The sequence below is a fragment of the Mirounga leonina genome, unplaced genomic scaffold (genome assembly GCF_011800145.1).
Source record: "Mirounga leonina isolate KUSES-001 unplaced genomic scaffold, KU_Mleo_1.0 Mir_82, whole genome shotgun sequence".
NCBI lineage: Eukaryota > Metazoa > Chordata > Mammalia > Carnivora > Phocidae > Mirounga > Mirounga leonina.
In genome coordinates this window covers 42,501,451-42,527,539 of record NW_023270825.1, presented here as the reverse complement: position 1 = coordinate 42,527,539, position 26,089 = coordinate 42,501,451, and the positions used below count along the sequence as shown (strand labels likewise).

At 43.3% G+C, this 26,089-nt stretch overlaps 1 protein-coding gene across 2 annotated transcripts in view; it reads left to right on the top strand.

Annotated features, from left to right (window-relative positions):
- PELI2 (pellino E3 ubiquitin protein ligase family member 2) overlaps nt 1–26,089 on the top strand; it is a 199,264-nt gene that overhangs the window by 26,642 nt on the left and 146,533 nt on the right. The window contains exon 1 of one of the 2 annotated variants that reach the window (XM_034992669.1): nt 24,121–25,217. The exons of the other annotated variant lie outside the window; for it this stretch is intronic. Coding sequence (XP_034848560.1) covers nt 25,165–25,217 — 53 coding nt within the window. The 5' untranslated portion in view covers nt 24,121–25,164. Of the gene's footprint in view, nt 1–24,120; nt 25,218–26,089 lie in introns of those variants that run through there. 2 annotated transcript variants of the gene reach the window in all.

Genomic DNA, 26,089 nt, shown 5'->3' with positions numbered 1-26,089 from the left:
TTCCCTCGATCTTTTGGCCAAGGTGATGGATGAATTCTCCTCTTTAACGTTACTGTCTTTTTCCTTTCTAATTGATAAATGTGTTCAGGAAGATACTCTGAGACCAATTTTTGTGTTTCTCCTTAAACTTTTGCTCACTGATTTTGAGCATCCATCAGTGGATCTTGCCTGCAACAGTTACTACTGTGATTTTGGCCTAAGGGTGATCTTGTATTTCCTTCATTCCTTTTACATTTCCTAATTGGAATTCTTCCGTGAGGAAGGAGCTCTCCTTTATCCATTTATGTATTTATCATTCATACCAGAATGGATTGTGGATATCTCTATGAGTTACTTTATGAGTTATGAGTATTACTGGTTTTTTGCTCAAGTTGTTACAGCTTTGGCCACTTAGTGCCCCTTCAGGTTGACTCCCGTGTCCTTTTGAAATGCCTGACCTTTGTTGAGCACTTTCTTGTTTTCTGATGCCAGAGATGTTTCAGGCTTACCTTGCATTTTTCCCTGCTCCATTTCTGGAATCAACCATTTTTCAAGGAGCCTTTTATTGGAGAATCATGTTTAGAAACAGAGATCTGGGTGTTAAGTGAGCTCAGTGGTAGTGGCCTATCATTGCGCCCAGGCCTTCTCAGTGGACGGAGTGAGGAAAAACTGGTATATACTAACCTACACTTGCATACACGTCTCTATTTCTATATCCGTGTAAATATATCCAGTGTGAGTTTCTGCTGACACCTGAGTCCAGTCCAATTACCATGCCATTGATTCTAGACTTCCCTCTTTCTTCTTCTTCTTTTACATTTATTTATTTTAGGGAAGGGGAGGGGCAGGTGGAGAGAGAAACCCAAGCTGACTCTGGGCCGAGTGCCGAGCCCAAAGTAGGGCTCGATCCTAGGAGCCTGAGATCACGACCTGAGCTGAAACCAAGAGTCGGATGCTTAACTGACTGAGCTGCCCAGTAGCCCAAACTTACCTCTTATTTCCAGCTTCTTTCTTAGGTAATGAGAAACCTAGTTTCTGTTGCCCACAGTGTTTCCAGGTATTTGTTCAGGCCTATTATGTCCTTGAGGGCTCAGCCAGAGAGACAGAACCAGTAGAACGCCTAGTAGAAGATTTGCGGCAGGGAGATGTCTCCTCTGTGCTTGTGGAGGCTGGCGGGCACGGCTGGATCCAGCGGGTAGGCTGGCACTCGGGGGGGGTGGCGCTGAAGCTGCTGTCCACAGACGCATTTTCTTCGGGGAAGCCTTAGGTTTGCTCTTAAGGCCTTTCAACTGGTTGAATCGGGCCCACACACTTATCTAGGATAATTGTCCTTACTTAAAATCACCTGAGTATGGACTTTACATCTAAAAAGTACCTTCACAGCAACCCCTAGAGAAGCGTTTGAATAAGTGGGGATTGCAGTCTAGCAGAACGGACACCTAAAACTGCCCATCATGCCTCCTAAGTAAAGCAGTTACAGAACTGCTAATCCATACCTTCTATGAGAAACAGATAAGGTTTGGCTTTTAAGCATTGTTTTCTATGTAAAACTTATAGATGATGAATATAGAATGGCACTTGTCCGTCTCCAGTTATCCCTGTTGTTTGTAATCTTATCTATCCTCTTCCTCACTGGACCCCTAATCAGTCTTGCCCTCTGTCCCCAAGACTTGTTATGGTTACTGGTACTCACTGTTGAATGAACAAAATGAATAAGATCATCTACCCTAATACTTTTTGATCACCAAATTTCCCCTTTGCCAGTGTTTTCATTAAGCAAGAGGAATGAAGCCCTAAGACCCAGCTTGGAAGGGGGCAGAAAGAGACTGAAAGATGGGCGTTGGGTTAAATCCTGGATTCCAAGGAAATGTTTGACAAACATTCTCTTTATCTTGGGTTAATACTGAAATAGTTCACAGAAAGACTGAAATTCACCCCTTTCTCAGAATCCCTGCTGTCCCTTCTCCTACTCCCCTCTACCCCCGACCCCTACAAGTTTGGCTTGCTTAGTTTTTCTACCTTGGAGAAAAGGATACCTTCCCATTGTTTGAAGCTTTGAAATAGATTAGTTCAAGGTATTAGCAAACAGTAGCAATTCACTTTTTTGCTGTTTTGGAGTCGTAGCATAATACAAACTGACATTTATTCAATCCTGTTTCTCCTCTGCCATGCATTTGGGCTATAGAGAGGAAAAGATAAGGACTCTGCTGCTAAAGCATATATATTCCAGTGCTGTTTTTCTGACTTCAGTAATGCATGCTTGTGTTTCAAAAGGGAAAAAAAATTATCTGGCATCCCCGGTGTTGACTTACATTACTTTTGTAATGTTACTTAGGTATGTACAACTATGTCTCTAGGCATAAACCCCTTATGTACTCTATCTCCTATTACCAATTTGCGATGAACTATAAAACTAGAGAGTCCCTGAAATCCAAATTAACTATATTAATTTAACATGACAGATGATATTGTTTTACTAAAACAAAAGCACCATTTGCGATACAGAATACCGCATTGCCTCTTAAGGGCCAAGGCTTTGGAGTTGGGCATGCCTCTACCCCATGGCATGAGTCAGACTTCCCACCAGCAGTTTGCTCGTGGACTACAGACCTCTTTGTTCTGGATTTCATTTGGCCTTCTGTTGACCCAAATGAATCATCTGCATAGTAGGTCTGCTTCCGTGGGTTTCTTGTTCGTGCCAAACAATTAAAGTGGTAATAGTTTGCCCCATCTTGATTCTAAATGCAGAACCACTGGGATGCTGGAAAAGAAGGTAGAAAACCCACTGCTTGCTCTAGACCCCTAAGAATAGGTGCGTGAATCCCTGTTGGAGAAACAGTGGTTCAGTAGCGAGAGCTGGGCAAGCGCAGTTACCACGTGATGAGCTGGTGCTGTACTGGGGTTATGTGTGAGGTGTCTGGGATGGTGGACAAGGTGTTGGCATTTGGGGCCAAACTCGAAGGATGAGAAGGAGCTAGAGAACGAAGAGCATGGGGAAGGCCGGGGGGCCTGGTGGCATGTGTGTTCAGTGCTGTTGGAAGATGATGTCCTACAAAGGAGGACTTCTGGAGCTGATGGTAGCCTTCGAACACAATCCTTACAGAATTTTGGTGTTTACATGCGGAGTAGTATTTCACTTGTTTTATAGGACACTCTAGCATTAAAGTCTTCATTTGTTTCTGTTGATGGGTAGTCTCTTTCTTACAGCTTGAGCTAGAATTTCTGTACCATTCCATTTACCTACTTCAGCATATGGCTCAATGGTTCTGCAAGTTGATACATTCACTTACAAATTCATTACCACAGTCCAGTTGCAGAACATTTCCGTCCCCCCATAGTGTTCCCTCATGCCCGGGTACTCAATTCCTGCTCCCACCCCTGGCTCTAGGCAGCCACCAGTCTGCTTTCTGTCCCTGTAATTTTGCCATTTCTAGAAATTTCTATCAGTAGGCTCATAAAGTATGGAGTCTCTTGTGTCTGGCCTGTTTCATTTTCCGGAAGTTTTGGAGCTTTCCCCACGTTGTAGTATGTGTCAGAACTTCATTCCTTTTCATGACTAAATGACCTTCCATTGGCTGGAGGTACTGCATCTTATCCATTCACCGGCTGTTGGATAGACACTTAGATTGTTTCTGATTTTTGGCTATTGTGAATAACGTGGCTATGGACATTCACTTGCAAGTCTTTATGTGATCTAGGTTTTCATTTTTCTTTGGTAGATACTTAGGAGTGTATATAACAAGTGTATGTTTAACTGCTTTTTAAGAAACTGCCAAGCTGCCTTTTCAGAGCTGCTGTACCATCTTACTGAGTGTATGGTCTTATGGGCAACAAGTGATCATGTATATGGGGCGGAAGGAAGAGAGGACGTGAAAATCAGCGTGGTGAGATGGGTTGCTAGAACATCCTGCTAGATGTTCTGAATTCCTACCCCAGCACCAAGTTGTGCAGGATGGCATCCTCCAGAGGACATTGCTTTCGTTCTGTTCAGTGTTTTTCTCTTTATGGGCTCTGGTTTTAAGTGAACTTTTTGTCTGACACGAGAATCTGGGGAAAAATACCCCTGATTGATCTCCATCTGGGTTAAAGCAACACCCTTCTGTCTGTCTGCCTTGTGATGGAATACTCTGGCCCAGCTTTTAGAAAGTTAGGGAGAAGCCAGCGATGTGGAGGAGGACAAGTGGGTATTTCAGTGTGTGGTTTGGGTGTGTGTTGAAAAGGAGAACTAGAGTATCTTTCAGTGGAGTATTTTGACCACAGAGTTATTAGTGTGACAAGTTGTCTTGGAATCAGATTTGGTACAAGACTGGATGTTTTATGTGTAAATAGCCTGTGAACAGACGGTTGAGGTTTAATGTTTTAATAGCATTAGATGGGAAGTACAGATTACCTCATACCTTTTGGTCACAATGTGAAGTTTGCCAAGATTCGTGCATCTCTTCCCCTTAAATCTGCCACCTTCCCCTTGACTCCCTCTCTGTAATTGGTACCACAAGCCACGATGGAAACCGGGACCTGGGAGTCAGCCCAGATGCTTCCTTCCCACATCTCATGGGTCACTAAAGTTCAAATTTTTCCTCCAATCAGACTCTTCTTTGCTGTCCCTGCCAGGTCTGCTGCCTCCTGATTCCTTTCCTTTTCTCCCTTCCAGCCTGTCCTTCCCACAACCTGATGCTTCTGGAGAGATCTGTTAGCAATGCAAAGCAATTCATGTGACCCTGTTAGGGTTTGTGTAAAAATGTGTGTGGTGTGCGTTGCCTCGAGGATGAAGTGTAAACGTTCCGTGGTGTGAAAGGGTCTTCACGGTGCAGACCCCGTCTGCCTCCAGCCCCCCAAATACAGCCTGCAGCCTTGTGGGACTGCTCGGGGCTGCTCGGATATCCCTGCCTCTCTGAAGCTTCCAGCCCTTGCAGATCCTGCTCTGGTTGTTGGGGAGACCTGTCCTTCACCACCCTTGTTCACTCGGAACCCCAAAGTTCATCCTTCCAAGACTTCATGTAGGTGCCCAGGCTACCCGAAACCTTCCTAGATGCCTTTACCTCCCTCCACCCACCCCTGCCCCTCTCTTCCTGTTGCCTCTCTGCACTTTTACACGCCTCTCTATGGGACTTGGTCCCAGAGTACTGTAGTCATGTGCCTGCCGCTCTGTCCCCTGGGCTGGGCTGTGTACTCCTTGGTAGCAGGGAGTTCTCTTCAGTTCAAGACCCTGGCATCTAGGACAGTGCGTAGCACCAGGGGTGGACTTGGTAAGGATTTGCAGATAAGGAGCTGAGGAGTCTGGGCAAAAGGTGGGTGGGAGCAGTAGACATTGTGGGAAGTGAGAAGCCATCCGTGAGCACTGGGAGGAGGCATGTTGGGTCACTCTGTACCTTTTAGGGAGGTTTAAACCCAAACGCATCTGCTGATTGAAAGAGCTTCATAAGCGATACCACCTCCTTCTGTGGTTTCAGTAATCAGAAGCCCTCATGCTCAGAAAGTGTAGGATTATATTTCACCAAATCCTTTATACTAGGGTTTAAGTATTTTTTTTTCCGTTAGCCTTAGTATGCATGGATCCTTCTGTGAAGGTAAATAAACATTTAAACCAGAGCTCTAATAAAATTGAAACAAGAGTTGTGAAGTTAGATGTCAAAATGTATGAACCTATTAAGTAAGCTTTAAACCACATACCCATGATTATTGAAAAGTGAGGGCTTTGCATACAAGGTACTTCTTTCCTGTTTAAATTTCTCTTCATGCATAGTTCTGCTTCATTCTAGTTAGATATTCTGGACACTGAAGTTCATTCTTTATCCTTTTTTATTTCTACAACTTGCCAAGTGTAATCACACGTGGAATTATGCTTTATAAAATAATGCCTGCCCAAAGGAGCATGGGAGCCCATGAAGACAATGCTGTGAGGTCTCCATTTGGTTTCAATAGTTCCAGTTTCCTTGGAGATTGGAGCCCATCTTTTACTTTTTCAACTATATTACAATTGTGAAAAATCTTTTCATCCTTCTGTTAGATTAATTTTTTACCCAACCTTCAGGAGTCCTATTGCCTCTGTTCATTTCCAGACTATATCATTTCTCATACCTTTGCAGCATCTGTGAATAAAGTGTTAAGATCTCTATTTAAAATGTTGTATACGTTATATATTTCACTTGGTTTAAGAGCTCAAGTATCTCTCAGAGGATAATGCAAATATTTTGTTATTTTTAAAGCACCCTTAATGTCTTTCCTCTCATGTACAGAACACACTTTTTTTTTTCCTGCCTTCTTCCTTTTTTGGTGGTAGTGGGAGACTTAACAGGTCCTGCTTCCCTGTAACTTTCTTTGCTGCCCCCAGCTACGTTGTGGACAAGATCAATGGCTTTTCTAGCAATGTGGGGGATAGATATTACCAATATTAAGAGGAAACTTTAGTAACTTAGATCTCTGGCTACCTTCCTTCTCAAGGCAGGGTTAAGGATAAATAAGGTGACGTGCTTTGGTCTTCTCAAAAGCAAAACAGTTTGAGGAGGAAATATTATGGGGATCATGTCACTGGCAAAAAGCACTATGGAACTGCCAAGTGTGTCTGGTGGTGGTTGACACTTCGATCCAGTGTTAACTGCCAAAACACCATCTTGAAACTGTTCCCCGTGCATAGCCAAAGCAAAGAAATGCACTTAAACAGAGTTTAAGAAGGAAGTTGTATTTTAATGAATGCCCTTGTATGTGGATCCAATGTGGTCTTATCATGGATACCATTGTCCATTACCCTTTCAGGGTGTTTTTTTTTTTTTTAATTTTTTGTTGTTTTGGTTTTTTTACCACTTTAAAATATATTCAGTGGTCACTTAACTTTTTCAGGTTAGCTTCTCTATCTGCTGCAATACTGAGGGGTGGAGTGTTTGTTAATGAATTCGGGGAATGAAAATTTCACATCAGTAAGAATGTTTAAATACCTGTTTATATATTTTGAGGTATTTACAGTACTTCGAAACTATCTTAATGAATTTTTATTTCCACAGTTCTAATCTCTAAAAGGCCATCAGGTAGGAAAGGGGGAAGTCTCCTTTGTGGTGTTTGGAGAGACTTGATACAGACACTGGGTAGACATAGGAAAGAAGCCCAGTTTAATTTACGGGAGACTTTCCGCAGAGACCTGGTCTCCCCTGGTGCCGCAGGCTGGCAGTGGACGGCCGGCTGGCCTTCTGTCTCGAAGAGCAGGGTGGACTCTGTCCAACAGGGGAGAGCCAGGCGGTGCCCACAGTTGCTTCAAACCTTGTAGAGTCAGTGAGATTACCTTTTGGACATTATGAACTTAAGAAAATGAGAGGTGCAAACACCTCTTTCGTGTTGACGGTGGAGTGGAGAAAGGGTGAAATGAGATTGAGTGGGAGTCAGGTGTTGCTGGTGGCTCCCCACACCCCCACCCCCGCGGTGCTGTGCGCAGCCTCTTGGAAGCCTCTTGGTAACTCGGAGAGCAACTGCGGGGGTGTCAGGGCACACGGCCCTTGCATGTCCAGTCCCTTCTGTTTCTCCCTGCCTTCGTCTTCCCTCTACCGGGGAATTTGTACGTCCTACCCAATGCATTGCCCGACAGTTTTCCTCTCTGTGAACTCTTGTGACCCTTCTTTATATCTACCTCCTGCCGAACTGGCCCTGGTGCTCCATCTTCGGTGCTCCCTCAGCACTTCACACAGTCCTGTTTTAGAACAACGCTCTGCATTGTAAATGGTGCACCTTGTTCCGAGAACCGCACTTGCTACAACATGTTGCGGGAACTTGACCAGACCTCAGCCGATGGAGCATACCTGTTCAGCTAGGACTTAATCAGAGTGTTGGGGTTTTCGCCCCCAGCTCCACCACCTCTCAGCTCTGGGATGGTGGGCAGGTGGTTCAACCAGTGCCTCAGTTTCTCCCCTATTGGATGGGGATATTAACAAGCTCCCCTTCCCTATAAGTGTGTTAAGAAGATTAAATGAGTTAATACATACAAGGCGCTTAGAATAATGTCAAGTAAGCATTTCATAAGTTATAGCTCTTACCTGGATCAAAGCTGAGAACCAAGTTATTAAGACACAAATTACTAGTAGAGTTTACTTAAGAAAATGGAGCAAGTTTGGGGCTAAAGACAAAATGATGCTTAAAGATACTCAAATATTACCTAAAATAGCATAGCTGAACTCTAACAGATGTTTCCTCTTTTGAAATAGCCCATCATTGTGCCATCCTCATTGTGCCATCCTAATCCACAAGGTCATGAGGAGGACAGGTTCCTTTTGTTTTATTACTCGGAGAGTTGGTGTCACATAGGACAGGCTGTCCTGTTTCCCATCCGTGTTCCAGCCCTTAGGGAAGAGAACGGTCAGGGAAAGTGGTCTCAACTGTAAGAAGAGCCGGAAGTTGTATACATCATTTAGGGTCCTATCCCATTGTCCCAGTCACATAACCACACCCAGCTGCAAGGGAAACTCAGGGGGTTCTAGCTTCTAGCGGTGCCACTGAATGGCTGTGAGACTTTGGGGAAGTTGCTTAACCTCTCTGTGCCTCTTCTGTGGTCTTTAAGGTGGGGGTATCTGCATCACCAGGTTGTGGTGGGGATTACATTAAGTTAATATATGTAGAGCATTCAGGACACTATCTGGCACAAGGGAAGCATCATATACATGACAATGATTGTGATTATTTTGCTAAAAGGAAGCAGGGAGAATGAGTATCGAGGGACAGAGGAAAAAACCAGAGACCAGGCCTCCCTCGTTGGCCTCATTATGGGAGGTCTCTGGGTGGCTGAGCTTTGTTGTGATTACTTTAGGTCTCAGGAACCTGGAGGCTCCTGTCCTGCACAGGTCTTGTTTAGCCCTCTGTTGGGTCAGTCATGAGAAAGGTTTGGGAGCTGTGTTTATGGTTTTGACCTCTCAACTTTTCATTTCTAGCTCCTCCTTTCCTGTAGCTTATCATTAATTGTCATGAATATGCCAAGGAAGTAAGTTAAAGGAAACCTTGCATTTATAACCATATTAACTTATAATTTTAACATTCATTCTTCCTTATAGCAGGTAGAGTAGTAAAATGATGGCTATAAAGTGAAGCTTCCTATACTGAAATAGATTTCTAATTGATGTCCGGGGAAAAGGGGTATTTTTTTTGTGTGTGTGTTACAGTCTTCAACTTTTATTTTTTTATTTTATTTTTTAAAATTTTATTATGTTATGTTAGTCACCATAAAATACATCATTAGTTTTTGATGTAGTGGTCCACGATCCATTGTTTTCGTATAACACCCAGTGCTCCATGCAGTACGTGCCCTCCTTAATACCCATCACCGGGCTAACCAATCCCCCCGCCCCCCTTCTAAAACCCTGTTTGTTTCTCAGGTGCATAGTCTCTCATGGTTCATCTCTCCCTGCAATTCCCCCCGCCCATTTTTCCCTTCCTTCTCTTAATGTCCTCCATGTTATTCCTTATGTTCCACAAATAAGTGAAACCATATGATAATTGACTTTCTCTGCTTGACTTATTTCACTTAGCATAATCTCCTCCAGTCCCATCCATGTTGATGTGAAAGTTGGGTATTCATCTTTTCTGATGGCTGAGTAATATTCCATTGTATATATGGACCACATCTTCTTTATCCGTTCATCCGTTGAAGGGCATCTCGGTTCTTTCCACAGTTTGGCTATTGCGGACCTTGCTGCTATGAACATTGGGGTGCATATGGCCCTTCTTTTCACTACATCTGTGTCTTTGGGGTAAATACCCAGCAGTGCAATTGCTGGGTCATAGGGTAGCTCTATTTTTAAATTTTTGAGGAACCTCCACACTGTTTTCCAAAGTGGCTGTACCAACTTGCATTCCCACCAACAGTGTAAGAGGGTTCCCCTTTCTCCACAACCTCTTCAACATTTGTGGTTTCTTTCCCTGTCCATTTTTGCCATTCTAACTGGTGTAAGGTGGTATCTCAGTGTGGTTTTGATTTGGATTTCCCTGATGGCTAATGATGATGAACATTTTTCCATGTGTCTGTTAGCCATTTGTATGTCTTCTTCAGAGAAGTGTCTGTTCATCTCTTCTGCCCACTTTTTGACTTGATTATTTGTTTTTTGGGTCTTGAGTTTGAGAAGTTCTTTATAGATTTTGGATACCAGCCCTTTATCTGTAGTGTCATTTGCAAATACCTTCTCCCATTCTGTGGGTTGCCTCTTTGTTTTGTTGACTGTTTCCTTTGCTGTGCAGAAGCTTTTTATCTTGATGAAGTCCCAAAAGTTCATTTTTGCTTTTGTTTCACTAGCTTTTGGAGATGTATCTTGAAAGAAGTTGCTGTGGCCGATGTCAAAGAGGTTACTGCCTATGTTCTCCTCTAGGATTTTGATGATTCCTGTCTCACATTGAGGTCTTTCATCCACTTTGAGTTTATCTTTGTGAATGGTGTTAGAGAATGGTCGAGTTTCATTCTTCTACATGTGGCTGTCCAATTTTCCCAGCACCATTTATTGAAGAGACTGTCTTTTTTCCATTGCATGTTTTTTCCTGCTTTGTCAAAGATTATTTGACCATAGAGTTGAGGGTCCATACCTGGGTTCTCTATTCTGGTCCATTGGTCTATATGTCTGTTTTTGTGCCAGTACCATGCTGTCTTGGTGATCACTGCTTTGTAATATAGCTTGAAATCAGGCAACGTGATGCCCCCAGCTTTGTTTTTCCTTTTCAACATTTCCTTGGTGATTCGGGGTCTTTTCTGATTCCATACAAATTTTAGGATTGTTTGTTCCAGCACTTTGAAAAATGTCGTTGGAATTTTGATCGGGATGGCATTGAAGGTATAGATTGCTCTGGGTAGCATAGACATTTTAACAATGTTTATTCTTCCGATCCATGAGCATGGAATATTTTTCCATCTTTTTGTGTCTTCTTCAATTTCTTTCATGAGTGTTTTGTAGTTCCTAGAGTATAGATCCTTTACCTCTTTGGTTAGGTTTATTCCGAGGTATCTTACGGTTTTTGGTGCTATTGTAAATGGAATCGTTTCTTTAATTTCTCTTTCAACAGTTGCGTTGTTAGTGTGTAAGAAAGCAACTGATTTCTGTGCATTGATTTTGTATCCTGCCACATTACTGAATTGCTGGATGAGTTCTAGTAATTTGGGGGTGGAGTCTTTTGGGTTTTCCACATAAAGTATCATGTCGTCTGCGAAAAGAGAGAGTTTGACTCCTTCTTTGCCAATTTGAATACCTTTTATTTCTTTTTGTTGTCTGATTGCTGTTGCTAGGACTTCCAGTACTATGTTGAACAACAGAGGTGAGAGTGGGCATCCTTGACGTGTTCCTGATCTTAATGGAAAGGCTCTCAGCTTTTCCCCATTGAGGATATTTGCTGTGGGTTTTTCATAGATGGATTTTATGAACTTGAGGAATGTTCCCTCTATCCCTATACTCTGGAGAGGTTTAATCAGGAAAGGATGTTGTATTTTGTCAAATGCTTTTTCTGCATCAATTGAGAGGACCATATGGTTCTTCTCCCTCCTCTTATTAATGTGTTCTATCACATTGATTGATTTGCGAATGTTGAACCACCCTTGCATCCCAGGGATAAATCCCACTTGGTCGTGGTAGATGATCCTTTTAATGTATTGTTGGATCCTATTAGCTAGGATTTTGTTGAGGATTTTGGAATCCATATTCATCAGGGATATCGGTCTGAAATTCTCCTTTTTGATGGGGTCTTTGCCTGGTTTGGGGATTAAGGTAATGCTGGCCACATAGAATGAGTTTGGAAGTTTTCCTTCTGTTTCTATTTTTTGAAACAGCTTCAGTAGAATAGGTGTTATTTCTTCTTTGAATGTTTGGTAGAATTCCCCAGGGAATCCATCAGGCCCTGGACTCTTGTTTTTTGGGAGGTTTTTGATCACTGCTTCAATCTCGTTACTGGTTATTGGCCTATTCAGGTTGTCAATTTCTTCCTGTTTCAGTCTGGGCAGCTTATAGGTTTCCAGGAAGGCCTCCATTTCATCCAGATTGCTCAGTTTATTGGCATATAGTTGTTGATAATAATTTCTAATAATTGTTTCTATTTCCTTGGTGTTGGTCGTGATCTCTCCCCTTTCATTCATAATTTTATTAATTTGGGTCCTTTCTCTCTTCTTTTGGGTAAGTCTGGCCAGTGGTTTATCAATCTTATTAATTCTTTCAAAGAACCAACTTCTAGTTTCACTGATCTGACCTACTGTGTTTCTGGTTTCTAATTCATTGATTTCTGCTCTAATTTTAATTATTTCTCTTCTAATGTGTGGCTTAGGCGTCGTTTGTTGCTTTTTCTCTAGTTCTTTAAGGTGTAGAGTTAGTTGGTGAATTCGGGATTTTTCTGTTTTTTTGAGTGGGGCTTGGATGGCTATGTATTTCCCCTTAGGACTGGACTGCCTTTGCAGTATCCCATAGGTTTTGGACCGATGTGTTTTAGTTCTCATTGATTTCCATGAATTGTTTAAGTTCTTCTTTGATTTCTTGGTTGACCCAAACATTCTTGAGCAGAGTGGTCTTTAGCTTCCAAGTGTTTGAATTTCTGCCAGATTTTTTCTTGTGATTGAGTTCCAGTTTTAGAGCATTGTGGCCTGAGAATATGCAGGGAATAATCTCAATCTTTTGGTATCGGTTGAGACCTGATTTGTGACCCAGTATATGGTCTATTCTGGAGAAAGTTCCATGTGCGCTCGAGAAGAATGAGTATTCTGTTGTTTTAGGGTGGGATGTTCTGTAAATATCTATGAGGTCCATCTGGTCCAATGTATCATTCAAAGCTCTTGTTCCCTTGTTGATTTTCTGCTTAGATGATCTTTCCATTGCTGAGAGTGGAGTATTGAGGTCTCCTACAATTAACGTATTGTTATCAATATGACTCTTTATTTTGGTTAACAGTTGGCTTATGTAGATGGCTGCTCCCATGTTGGGGGCATAGATATTTACAATTGTTAGATCTTCTTGTTGGATAGACCCTTTAAGAATGATAGAGTGTCCTTCTGTGTCTCTTATTATAGACTTTAGTTTAAAATGTAATTTGTCTGATATAAGAATTGCTACCCCAGCTTTCTTTTGAGGTCCGCTGGCATGGAAGATAGATCTCCATCCCTTCACTTTCAGTCTGGATGTATCTTTAGGTTCAAAATGAGTCTCTTGTAGACAGCACATGGATGGGTCCTTTCTTTTTATCCAGTCTTCAACCCTGTGCCGTTTTATGGGAGCGTTTAGGCCATTCACGTTGAGAATGATTATTGAAAGATATGTATTAATTGTCATCATGTTGCCTGTGAAGACATTGTTTTTATAGATTGTCCCTGTAAATTTCTGTTGTAGATCACTCTTGGGGTCTTTCTCCTTTTATAGAACCCCCCTTAATATTTCTTGCAGGGCCGGCTTAGTGGTCACATATTCTTTCAACTTCTGCCGGTCGTGGAAGCTCTGCATCTCTCCATCCATTCTAAATGAAAGCCTTGCCGGATAAAGTATTCTTGGCTGCATGTTCTTCTCATTTAGTACCCTGAATATGTCTTGCCAGGCCTTTTTGGCTTGCCAGGTCTCTGTGGATAGGTCTGACATTATTCTGATGTTCCTCCCTCTGTACGTAAGGAATCTCTTCCCCCTAACTGCCCTTAAGATGGTTTCCTTGGTTCTAAGATTTGCAAGTTTTACTATTACCTGCCGGGGTGTTGGCCTGTTTTCCTTGATCTTAGGAGGGATCCTCTCTGCCTCTAGGACTCGAATGTTTGTTTCATTCCCCAGATTAGGGAAGTTCTCAGCTATGATTTGCTCAAATACATCTTCTAGCCCTCTCTCTCTCTCTCCACTCCCTCCGGGATTCCAATGATTCTGACATTGGAACGCTTCATGGTGTCACTTATTTCTCTGATTCTATTTTCATGGATTCTGAGTTGTTTTTCCCTGGCCTCCTCTTTTCCCTTTTTATCTATTATCCTGTCTTCCAGATCGCTTATTCTCTCTTCTGTCTCAGTTACCCTAGCTGTTAGATTATCTAGATTGGATTGGATCTCATTGACAGCATTTTTAAGTTCTGCCAATTCACCTTTTATTTCTGCCCTTAGAGACTCTATGTTGCCATTAATGGATTTCTCCATCCTAGCCATTGTCTTCACAATTGCTAGCCTGAATTCCATCTCCGACATCTTGGTTATATCTGCATCCATTTGTAAATCTGCAGCATAAGTCATAATCTCTGAGTCTTTTCTGTTTTGGGGGCTCCTCCTCCTAGTCATTCTGTTGATGGGTGTTTGAGGGAATGTATAGAGTCCAGATTATTGACCAGAACCCAAGCAAGATGCACCTGTTTTCTTGGGACCTTAGGGTTGCTGGCCTCTTGTTTTCCCAGCCTGTCTTCTGCGGGAGGGGCCTGCGGCGCTGTTACTCAGGCAACCCTGTTTGGGCGGAGTTGCCCTGCGCCCCTGTGGCGGGGGATGGGCTCAGTGGGAATCAGTCTTCCGGGCTTTTGTTCTCTGGCGCCTTTCCCTGGCGGCTTTCCGTGTCTCTTCCGTGAGTCAGAGCAGAAGAGACCGTTTCCAACCCTCTGCCTCAGAGCAGAGAGACCGCAGTCTGTTCTTCAGTGAGCTCTCCAGGCCCCACTGTCTCCGTCTCTGTCCGTGCTGCTATAAACATCAGCGTCCTGGGTTGTGCGCCCCTCCGAGCGCTCCCAGTCCTGCCTCCAGGTCGGGGCCCGTCTCTGCCCTTTGTGCTTCTAAAACCGCCAGCCGTTCCCAGTTCGCACGCGTGCGCACAACTCCGCCGCTTGGGGTCCTGTCCCGGGGACTGCAGTTCGCGTGTGCTCGACTCCGCCGCTGGAGGTTTCCACCTCGGAGGTTGCAGACGGCCTGCGCGCGACCGTCGCTCCGGGTTTCTGTCCCGTCGGCTGCGGTTAGTGTGCAGGCTGGTTTTCCACCCCGGGGGCTGCCCTAAAGTCCTTTCCTGACGCTACCGGTCTGCGAGTCTGTGCCCCGTCCTCAGCGCGCGAGGCTGTCACCCACTGGCGGTGCAGGATCCCCACGGCCAGGCACCCTCCCGCCTCCATTTATCCTCCGATATCTGCCCACAGGATCACGGCTCTCCGCTTCGTACCTCAAAACCAACCACCGGCGATATTCTGTTTGTAGAGATCCAGATCTTCTTACGTCTCAGGCTGGTTTCGTGGGTGCTCAGAGTGGTCTGGTAGTTATCCAGCTCAATTCCGGGGACCAGTTGAAATAGGGTCCCCTACTCCTCCGCCATCTTTCCCCCCTCCGAGAAAAGGGGTATTAATGGAAAGACAGTATGCCGGGCAGTGGCTTACAGCTCCTCCTCTCTTCTCTGAGCCGTTCTGTGTGTTGGTAGTAACCGTGAGCAGCGGGGCGTATCTCCGCCCTATCTTGGCAGCTCAACCCGAGAGACTGTGTTCCGGGAACTAGTTACGCATGTAGCAGGACAGGGGGACACGAGGCCAAGTAAACTGGGGAACTTCACGGAGATTCGCAGGGCAAGTTAGCCTATTCAAAGCTGTGAGAAGGACGACGGCAGGGAAGCCTGCTTCATTTTCTTTGGTTCGCTTGACCAACTCCTTTGAAAGTGAACTTTTGGATTTCTTGGCTTGAGTAGTGCAGCTGTAAGTATTCTGGAAGACTGGGTACTAGATGTACTGGTTTTGGGAGTACGAAAAATCCTCCTCTACCTCCAAGTTTCATAAACAACCAGGCTCTAGTGTTTTGAGTTGCCTGCAAATCGTGCTCCTGCTCCTTATCCGTCAGGGTGTAAATATCAAGCCTAATTCCCTGTTCATCTGCAGAGAAAGTAGCAGGGAAATGGTCACAAGTGAGCTAAAGGAAAGTTTGTTGCCTGGTAAGTGGTGCTGAGCATTCTTTTAGGAGTTGGTTAATCCAGGAGATTTCAGATTTAAAATCTTTGACGGTCTGTGTCCATAGGCCCTAGAGACCATTTTTGTACTCTAATGATAAGTTAATTATGTAAGGTAAAAATTTGATGAAGATTCTACATAAAAGAATTAAGCATGTATGTCACAATATCTGTAGTAGAAGTAGAGAATTTAATTTCCTAAGAAATACAAGAATGATAGGTGCAAAGAGCTTTTCGTAAAGTAACGGCTTCCCCAACTATGGAGAAACCAAGTTCTGTTTGTATGCCAGGGATAATCTGGGCCCAAGTGGTATTTTTGAATGTAGCCATTTAACAATTTAAGCTTCCTGTGGCCTTCTACTGACTATAAATTTAAATCTTCCAATCCTCAGGGTTGATTTATTTATTTTTTTTAATTTTTTAAATTTGTCTTGATTCACATCTAAATTGATCAATACTGTGCCATTAGAAATAAAAAAGAGGCTACCTTATTTAATATATGCTTTGAGAACGTTTAAATCTGATTTTAAAAAATACATTCAACACAGACCTTTCGGAGATATAGAAAAATATAAAATTACATAATTATACTGTCTAGCCATAATCACTTAATATATTGGTGTATTTCCTATGAATATTAAATACTCTGACCATAATAAAGGTACATTTTGTATTCTGGTTTTTATAATCCTTTTTCATAGCTATTAAACTTTTGTGGTAAACACAATTTTGTCATGTAGAATTATAGGATCCACTTAATTCATTATTATTGAATATTTAGGCTATTTGCAGTTTTTACCATTATAAATAATGACATAATTAACATCTTTGTGCATAAAACTCGCATTTCAAAATAGTCCTGAGAATAGATCTCTCAAAAGAGAATTACTAGCTCAAAGAACATGAGTACTTTTGTAAGGGTATTGATATATGTTGCAAGTTATTTTACAGAGATTATACCAATTAACCTTCTCACCAGAGGTGTATTAGACTACAGGGTCACTTCAACAGTTTGGTAATTTTATTGGCAAATAATAATCCTTAATTTGCATTTCTTTGATTACTGATGAGACTGAACATTTAAAAAGTGTTCATTAGTCATTTTTCGTTTTTCTGAATTTTCTATTACTGTTCTTTGCCTATTTTTCTATTGTGTGTCTATGGGGATGTCGGTTTTTTCCCTTCTAAGAACATTCACCTATTAAAGATATTAAGTTTCTGTCATATTGCCAATATTTTTTCTAGCTTTGGATAAATTTTGTAACTTTTGATATGCAGATTTTTACATATTTAAATGTACCAATCCTTTTTTTTTTGTAATTTTTTCCTTTTTTTTTTTTAAGGTTTCATTTATTGTTTTTTTTTTAAAGATTTTATTTATTTATTTGACAGAGACACAGGGAGAGATTGAACACAGCAGGGGGAGTGAGGGGGGAGAAGCAGGCTCCCCACTGAGCAGGGAGCCCCATATGGGGCTCGATTCCCAGGATCCTGGGATCATGACCTGAGCCAAAGGCAGACGCTTAACGACTGAGCCACCCAGGCGCCCAAGATTTTATTTATTTGAAAGAGAGCAAGAGAGCGAGCAGGGGCTGGAGGTGGGGGACCGAGTCCACACTGAGCCCAGTGACCCTGAGATCATAACCTGAGTGAAACCAAGAGTCCATCGCTTAACTGACTGAGCCACCCAGGAGCCCCACCACTGTGTTTAGAACATTGTTTTTCATATCCCTGAATCAGTGATCAACTCTGTTTTCTTTAGTTTTGACTGTTGTTCACATTTATCTGTTGTGTATTTCAGAATTTTGTGGTGAAAGTTAAGCTCCAGCTCTGAACACTTTTTTTTCCTTTCCTTGGTTTCCTTACAGGACTGATTGAATAATCCGATTTCTTTCCCATTGACTAGTGGTCCTTTCTTCTATTTCCTACATAGTCAAGGTTCTATTTCTGAAATATCTCTTCTGTTCCACTGGTTTTTGTTTTCTCAAGTAATACATTGTTTTAATTATTATAGGAATAACAGTTCTATATCTTTTCCTACAGTTAATTCTAATTCAATGTTTTTAGTTAGGCAAGGACTTTTAGAACCGTGTTTAGTAAAAATGGTGAGCGCTGTGAATTGTGTAAAACTGTTGAATCACAGACCTGTACTCCGAAACAAATCATACATTATATGTTAAAAAAAGAAGATAGTAGGAAGAGAAAAATGAAGGGGGGGAAATCGGAGGGGGAGACGAACCATGTGTGACTATGGACTCTGAGAAACAAACTGAGGGTTCTAAAGGGGAGGGGGGTGGGGGGATAGGTTAGCCTGGTGATAGGTATTAAAGAGGGCACGTATTGAATGGAGCACTGGGTGTTATACGCAAGCAATGAATCATGGAACACTACATCAAAAACTAGTGATGTAATGTATGGTGATTAACATAACATAGTAAGATTAAAAAAAAAAACTATAGCAGAACTTTACTAGGGAACAACTTGGCAATAATATATCACCATTTTAAAGGCATGTACTTTTTTTACCCAGAAATTGCATTTTAAGCAGTATATCCGGAATCAATTGTGTACAAACATGTAGCAATGGAATGCTTAGTGTTGTTTATAATGGAAAAGCACTTGGAAACAATGTAAATATCTAACATAGGTGCTCGTTACATAAATTATGGTACATATATCAATAAAGTATCTTGTAACTACTAAAAAAAATGGTAATCATCCTTATTCCTGTTTTAATACAAATGCTTTTACTCTTTTACCTTTAAGTAATTGTGGGAAGGGAATACTCTTCTTGGCTCTTAAAAACCTGTATCTGGGCTAAAGAAGCTTATCAGATGCCTTGTCAATATCTGTATGAAGTCTAAATTTGGAAGTTGTTTATAAAGTGAATTTTTATAAGTGAATCATACTTTGTGGGAACTTACATCGCACATTCCAAAGTGTATCCCTAGAGAAAATGCTTAGGCCTCAAGCAAAATACATTTTTTGATGCCAGAATCTTTCCTTTCCCCTCCAAGACAGTAGGATATTTTCTGAATTACCACATAGAAAAACCTGAAAAACCTCTTCTTCAAGAATAAAGATGGAGTTTGAGGATGTGTTCTCAATGCTGGCATTATTCTGAGGAACTCTTAGAAACAATGTCCAATCTGAAAAACAAACTGAGGGTTCTAGAGGGGAGGGAGGTGGGAGGATGGGTTAGCCTGGTGATGGGTATTGAGGAGGGCGCATTCTGCATGGAGCACTGGGTGTTATGCACAAACAACGAATCATGGAACACTACATTTAAAACTAATGATGTAATGTAGGGGATTAACATAAGAATAAAAAAAAAAAAGAAAGAAACAATGTCCAAAAACTTTAAATTCTGGAAATCCTGAGGGAGAATTTGAAGTAGGATTCAGGATCCTACTACCAAATGGCTAGGTGCCTGGAAGATGCTTCTTGATTTGACTTGCTTGAACATCTATTCCAGCACCAGTCCAACTGAACTTGCTGGGATGATGGAATGATTCTATAGCCCTGCCATCCAGTTTGGTAGCCACTGGCCACATATGATTGTTGGGCACTTGAAATGTGGCTAGCATGAAAAACTGAAAGTTCAGTTAAAATTTAAATAGCTGCATGTGGGGGCACCTGGGTGGCTCAGTTGGTTAAGTGTATGACTCTTGGTTTTGACTCAGGTCATGATCTCAGGGTCGTGAGATCAAGACCTATATGTTGGGCTCCGTGTTCAGTGGGGAGTCTGCTTGAGATTCTCTCCCTCTCCCTCTCCCTCCACCCCTCACCCCAACCCCACCCCTGCGCAATCATTTGCACACTCTCTCTGTCTCTAAAATAAGAAAATCTTTTTTTTAATGATATTATTTATTTTTTTATTTGACAGAGAGCACAAGCAGGGGGAGTAGGGGAAGGAGAAGCAGGCTCCCCTCTGAGCAAGAAGCCCGATACAGGGCTAGATCCCAGGACTCTGGGATCATGACCTGAGCTGAAGGCAGTTGCTTAACTGACTGAACCACCCAGGCGCCCTGAAAATAAATAAATTTAAAAAATAGCTGCATATGGCTAGTGGCTACTATATTGGATAAGGCAGCTCTATACAATGAATTAGTATATATCTGAGGTCATTTGTACCTCTCAAACTGTGCCTCTCTGAATATGGCTAGAAATTTCCTAAGAATCTTATATTTCAAGAATTTGTAAATTGGGAGATTTGGGAAGGAAATCTCTATGTTCTGATTTCTGAATTCTTGATAAGATATCCCTGTATTCAGATTATGTGCATGGCTGTTGAAGGACTCCTAGTATCCATTTGAAAAATAATGTGTTTGTGGTCATTGACAAGTTAATGTATTCATGGTGAATGTGAAGGAATTTTTCTTTTGCAGTTGGTGGGTTAATGTGTGTGTATATATATGTATGTGCGTGTGTGTGTGTGTATATATATATATAAAATAAACCTTGGGATACACACACACACACATATATATATGATATTTTTTGTGTTTTTAGCCTGAAGTCTTTAGATACGGAGGAAGCTACTTACGTTAATGTGCTTTTGAAATTCAGAACATCATTTGATTTTTGCCTTATAATGCTGAGTAACAAATCATCCCCAAACTCTGACTTTTAAAACAACAATGATTTGTTCTCATGGGTCTGTGGGTTGGTTGAGATGACTCTGCCTTAGGCAGTGATTGAGGGGCTCTGCTTCATGCTGCCTGCCTGGTTTATTTTATATAAAGCCAATGACAGAATAAAAGAAGTAGTCTTAGATGTTGTGAGAGTAACATAAATAGCTTTCCCTATTCCTGATGCTTTGCATATCTTTAAGTATTCAGTGAAAAAGGCTCTGCTGTTGGCCCTCCAGCAATGCTTAAAAATCAAAGATTCAATACAGTTAAAAAAAAAAAAAATTCTGGGTGATTTAGTGACGGTACCAATTTGAAATGAAAAAAGGAGGAGAAAGACTTCAATCGCGCAAATGACTAAGTATTAGACGATAATGTTCTTTTAATAAACAGTTCCTTTGTTTTTGAGGTAGACCGGATTTGCCTTGCATGTTCGTTCTGTTCGTTTTCTTTTGAATGGCCTGGTTGGAGGAAGAAGCACCAAGGTAGGTGTGACCCTCCCTATAGGAATTGAGTAAATGCAAGAAAGAACCAAGTGATGGCCCAGGGGTCAGTGGAGCCTGGGGTCCCCGCCTCTCCTGAGCGCCTCTCCCAACACCAGCACACTGCAGCAGAATTCACACAGTCGATTGTTAGGCCTTTCTCCTTTAGGGCTTCTGAGAAGTTCAGGGACTTGGGCCAAGTCCCCTCTGGGATGGGAGGGAGGACCAGGAGGGCTCTCCGTGTACCTCCTGCTGCAGAGGGGCTGGGGGAGAGTGCGTGGGTGTACAAAGCCTGGAGGAACAGCCTCAAATCTCCTGCTGTGGGGGCAGTACTGTGTTCCTGATATAAAAAACTTCTTAATATTTCACCTTGGGAAATATTTTGGTATGGAGAAGCTAAAAAAACAAAACAAAACAAAAAAACAATCCTTAAGATAAGAAAAAGGCAACCTGCAAACATAACTGCCCTAAAGATCTGGGAGGCTTTTGGAAGGGGAGTGGCTGTAGAAGCCAGTAGTTTCCAGAACCGCCCCAACCTTCACCTTCCTGAGTCAGGACGATGGCCTTTTAGCTGGGTGAGACCTCTTCTGTGTCCATCCGTACTTGGAATGCTCCAGAGAGGCTTGGGAATATTTCTGAAACTGAATGTGTAATTTTGTGTTGAGCTCTCCGTAGCTGAAGAAACAGGCCTGTCTTCTGTAGGTTCCCAGCCCCGGGCAGGAAGGAGTGGGGGCTAGAACTCCTGTCTCGGGATCTCTGCACCACTGTCCTTATCCCCACACTAATGTGGTGACTATGTAATTGAGCCCTTCCTGGGTTTTAAGGTGCCATGTAGAGGTGAAGGGGCTTATGCAAATCAAAAGGAAACTTCTCGAAAAGCATCCAGTCAAAACAGCGTAAGTTATAAAGGGAAGATTAACCCACGCCATCGCACTGGTCTGGTATAGCAGATCGCTCCTACAGTTCCATGACTCCGACCCCACGTGCAGGGTCCTGATTCAGAAGCTAATGTTCCCATTTATTTTTTTCCCCTAGTGTTCTCACTTCCTTTCATTAGCGTTTATCAGTATTGTTTTACAATTGTCTGCCTTCCCCTCCCTCTCTCAAGAGGCAAGATCACTTGTGAGTATCCTTAGGCCCTGGCCCTGGGGCTTGACTCACCCCGGGCATCTCATGGGTGGCATTCTTGAGTGACTATATTGCTTTCATATTGATTGGACCTTAAGTAGCTACTTGAAGCAAGGACCATTTCCAACCAGAAATGGGGCATGGAGAACTCTCATTTTCAGGCCAAGCCCAGGAAGATTTTCTGAATGAAGTGATGTTGAAAAAGCTGCAGCAGGGGCGCCTGGGTGGCTCAGATGGTTAAGCGTCTGCCTTCGGCTCAGGTCATGATCCCAGGGTCCTGGGATCGAGTCCCGCGTCGGGCTCTCTGCTCCTTGGGAGCCTGCTTCTCCCTCTGCCTCTCTCTCTGTCTCTCATGAATAAATAAATAAAATCTTTAAAAAAAAAATTAAAAAAAAAAAAAAAGAAAAGAAAAAGCTGCAGCAGGTAATCCGCAGAGGGGAGAGACTGTTCTCGTGCTGCCATAATTAGTTCTTTGGCCAGAAATGAATGTCGGTTCACAAAACCCTACGCTACACAGCATTTGTTAGGCACAGAGGAATAAACACTGTTGGGTCCCAGGGCTTTGTATATAATGTTCATTTGGGCGAGGCAAGTCCAGGTGTGTTCTGCCAGAGTAAACAGCGAGTCGGGGCTGTAGTAATGTCAGGCTGGTGTCCGGCCCTTACGGTCTTACATGTGTTTTCATACGGTTGCACTAGTACGTTCACTACCCTGGTGAGCTGGGGTGTGCCGTGTCGAGGCAGGTGCCACGCTGCAGTTTATCAGGCTCTGTGCCCCGTCTCTACATCTTGTCTGTCGTGGCCCTGACCTGTTCGTCGGCAGCGGATGGCTTACTTTGGTTACAGTAGTTGCTCGTGATTTATCTGTGCAAGTGACAGAAATGCTTTCGAGGGAGGGCTGGATGTTCAGACTGCGGCAGGAAGCCGGGCTGCCTCGGAAACCCAGTCCTGGGATGCTATACTCCACGTCCTCTTCCCCATTTCCACGTGGGTGCGGTTCTAAGTTCGGGCTGGTGAGGATCAAGCGTGATGCCTCCAAAATGGGGTGGGGAGCCCCTGGCCCACACCTCTCTCGCTGTTTCCTATAGAAAATTCTTTCTGACAGATGCATTTTTTAGGTGGCAGTCATCTCCTCAAGACTGTATCTTGGTGTTAGATGCCAAGAAATGCCTTGAATTTAGAAATCGTCAGCGTCTACTGGAAAGCATGACATTTGGAGTCAGACAAAAGCAGGTGTGGATTAGGGCTCTGTCTGCCCTTTCCTAGCTGTGCAAGTCTGTGTGTATATTTCAATCATTCAAGCCTGTTACCTGTCCACAGAGAGTAATAATGCCTCCCTCCCATCGTTCCTTGTCCCATGGTAAATGCACAGCAAATGCTAGTGAAAACATGTGAACTCTGCATTTTAAACTAGGAAAAATCCTTGATTTGTGAGGTTTCTTACACAGATCTTTCATTGTCATTCACAGCATCCAAATACCTTTACTATTAAGACCAGCTATTTGCCCTGCATATATGAAGAGTTAAATTTTCATCACACACTTACTAAATAAGTGGATGTTTTTAACATCTCCAGAATTTTTTTTTTTTTTTTTTAAATTGGGAAGCTTGAAAAGCAACTTGTGGGTTTGAGTCCAAATACCCCTGTTCGGCTAAAACAGGTGGCAGCAACACTTGGAAATATTATTTCTACGAACTTACTGGTCGCAGAGCTTGCCCGGCCGGGGAACATTCTGACCTTCTTCCTTGGAATGATAACTTTTTGCCTTTGTTGGCACATCTCTGGGCTCTCCTCCAGTACCTAAACGATGGTCCTTCTCTCTTGTCATGTAGTCGCCCTGGGCGGGTCTCAGTGCCTGGGTGCCCTCTGCACTGGTGTGTTGTGTCAGGTGCCGTGGATGGACCGGACGTTCCTTGGGGGGATGGGGAGGCAGGAGGTGGGAGGGGAAGAGTCTGTCATCATGCTTAGCAAGAGGTGACCATGCTTGACAGATCGGGGACGAAGGAGAGGCTTCCCCCTCTCCCTGGGGGAAGTCCTCGGCATCTGTGGTCCTCTCTGATCTGTCACACTGATTCGAGAGCCAGTGGGGAACTTCCAGGGTGGGGTGGAGGTCGGACATGGTGGTGGCAGGACCCATGACCAAATGTAGTTTTTGATTTGGGGCAAAGACCAAGTGATAGTGAATTGAGTCCAGGAGTATTGGAAGCAGGACAGTGGGTGAGGAGCACTCTGCTGAGATTCTCAGCTGTGAGGAGAACATGGAATGGGAGGGGAGGCTCAGAGTGAGACCCAGCGTCAGGGGCTGGCTTGTATTTACTTGTTGGAGATGGATAAGGTCCCCAATGACCCGGTCTTTTCCAGATCGTGGTAGCACATTTTTGTCTTATGAACTGGCCTTTTAACTGCTTGAACACTGTGAATTCTGTCTCCAGTGAACAGCTTTCTCCTGTTCCTGGGCCTTCTGCCTGTGACTAAGAAGGGGTGAGAAGGGGTTATTTCTTTAAATGGTTGCATTTTCTAGGGTCTGTCCTTGCCATCTGGTCCTTGACTTCTTTATTTTGCACTTTCTTGGGCATATCTCATTTACACTCATGATTTCAGCTGCCACACTTGTAGCGTAAAAGCACCTGGACTGTAAGTTCTCTCACCTCCCACATGGCTTTCCCTGCATATCCCCGTAATTCCTGTTCTGCTTCCTAATATTGCCCCCTCGCCCCCCAGCCGAGGCCAGAAGCCCGTATGCCATTACCTTTCTCTGTTCCTCCACCCTGTGCAGCCAAACAAGTCCCCAAGTACTATTGATAGTGGTCTTCAAACCACGGCTGCAAGTGTGCATCCCTGTGCCCCTCTGACACCTACTTCTGGAGCCCTGCACCGGGACTCCAGACTTGGAAACTCACGAGACTTCGGCGTGCATCGTTTGGTATGGCTTCCCTGGAGATTCTGAGGCTTACCTGGCACTGAAAACAACACTCTGAAATGTTCATCTCATCTTCTGACACCTTTCCTCGCTGCTTTGGGTTAGGCTGTTAACGTTTCCTGTAGCTATCAGGACCAGTTACCACTGACGACGTGGCTCAAGACAGCAGAATGGATTCTCACGGTTCTGGAGGCCTCCATTCTGGAACCACGGTGCTACCAAGGTCGTGCTGTTGCTGGGGGCCCTAGGGGGCGGGGTCCTTCCTTGTCTCTTCCCGTTTCTGGTGGCTGCAGGCGTTCCTTGGCTCGTGATTGTCCAGTTCCAGTTTCTGCCTCTCTGTTCACATGGGCCTGTGTGTCTCTTACAAAGACCCTTGTTACTGGATTTAGAACCCTCCAGTAACCTAGGATGATTTCATCTCCAGAGCTTTAACTACATCTGCAAAGACCCTTTTCTCAAAGGATCTGGGACATGGACCTATCTATTTGGGGTCCACCATTCAACCCAATACACTTCCCTATGGTTCGGCTAGTTGTCCCGTCTGATGATCTTGACTCTAATCTGGCTGTCCATCCTGCGCCGTGCTGTCTCAGCATTTACTTTATGTCCAGCCATGTTAGTCCTTTGCATAAATCTTACCGGCTCCCTATTCTCCGAAAAAGCCATGCCCTCGTGGAACGCCAGGCTCTTGTCACCTGGCCCCTGCCTTTTACCCTCAGGCCTGCTACTTCTCTTACCTTTAAACTTGATGCTCCCCCAGTACTGAACTACCTACACTCCTTGCCTTTGTATGTACTATTGCCCTGTATTCCCATTTAGTCTGGTTCACATTTTGAGACCATTCACACATTGTCTCTTCCATGAAGCCCTCCCTGATGCTTCTTCCCACGAGCTTTGTGCAGTAGTCCATTTTGTTGCATACAGGTCTTATCACACTTGTTCTTATGCCTTTCTCTGCTCTTAAGTGGAGAGATCTGAAGACCAGGAAGCCGATATTCATCACTGTGGTTCTAGGACTTGGCATTTTTAATATTGAATGAATGGCCATGTAGCTTCACCTAATTAGAAACTTGTCTCATTGTGACACATGTTTTC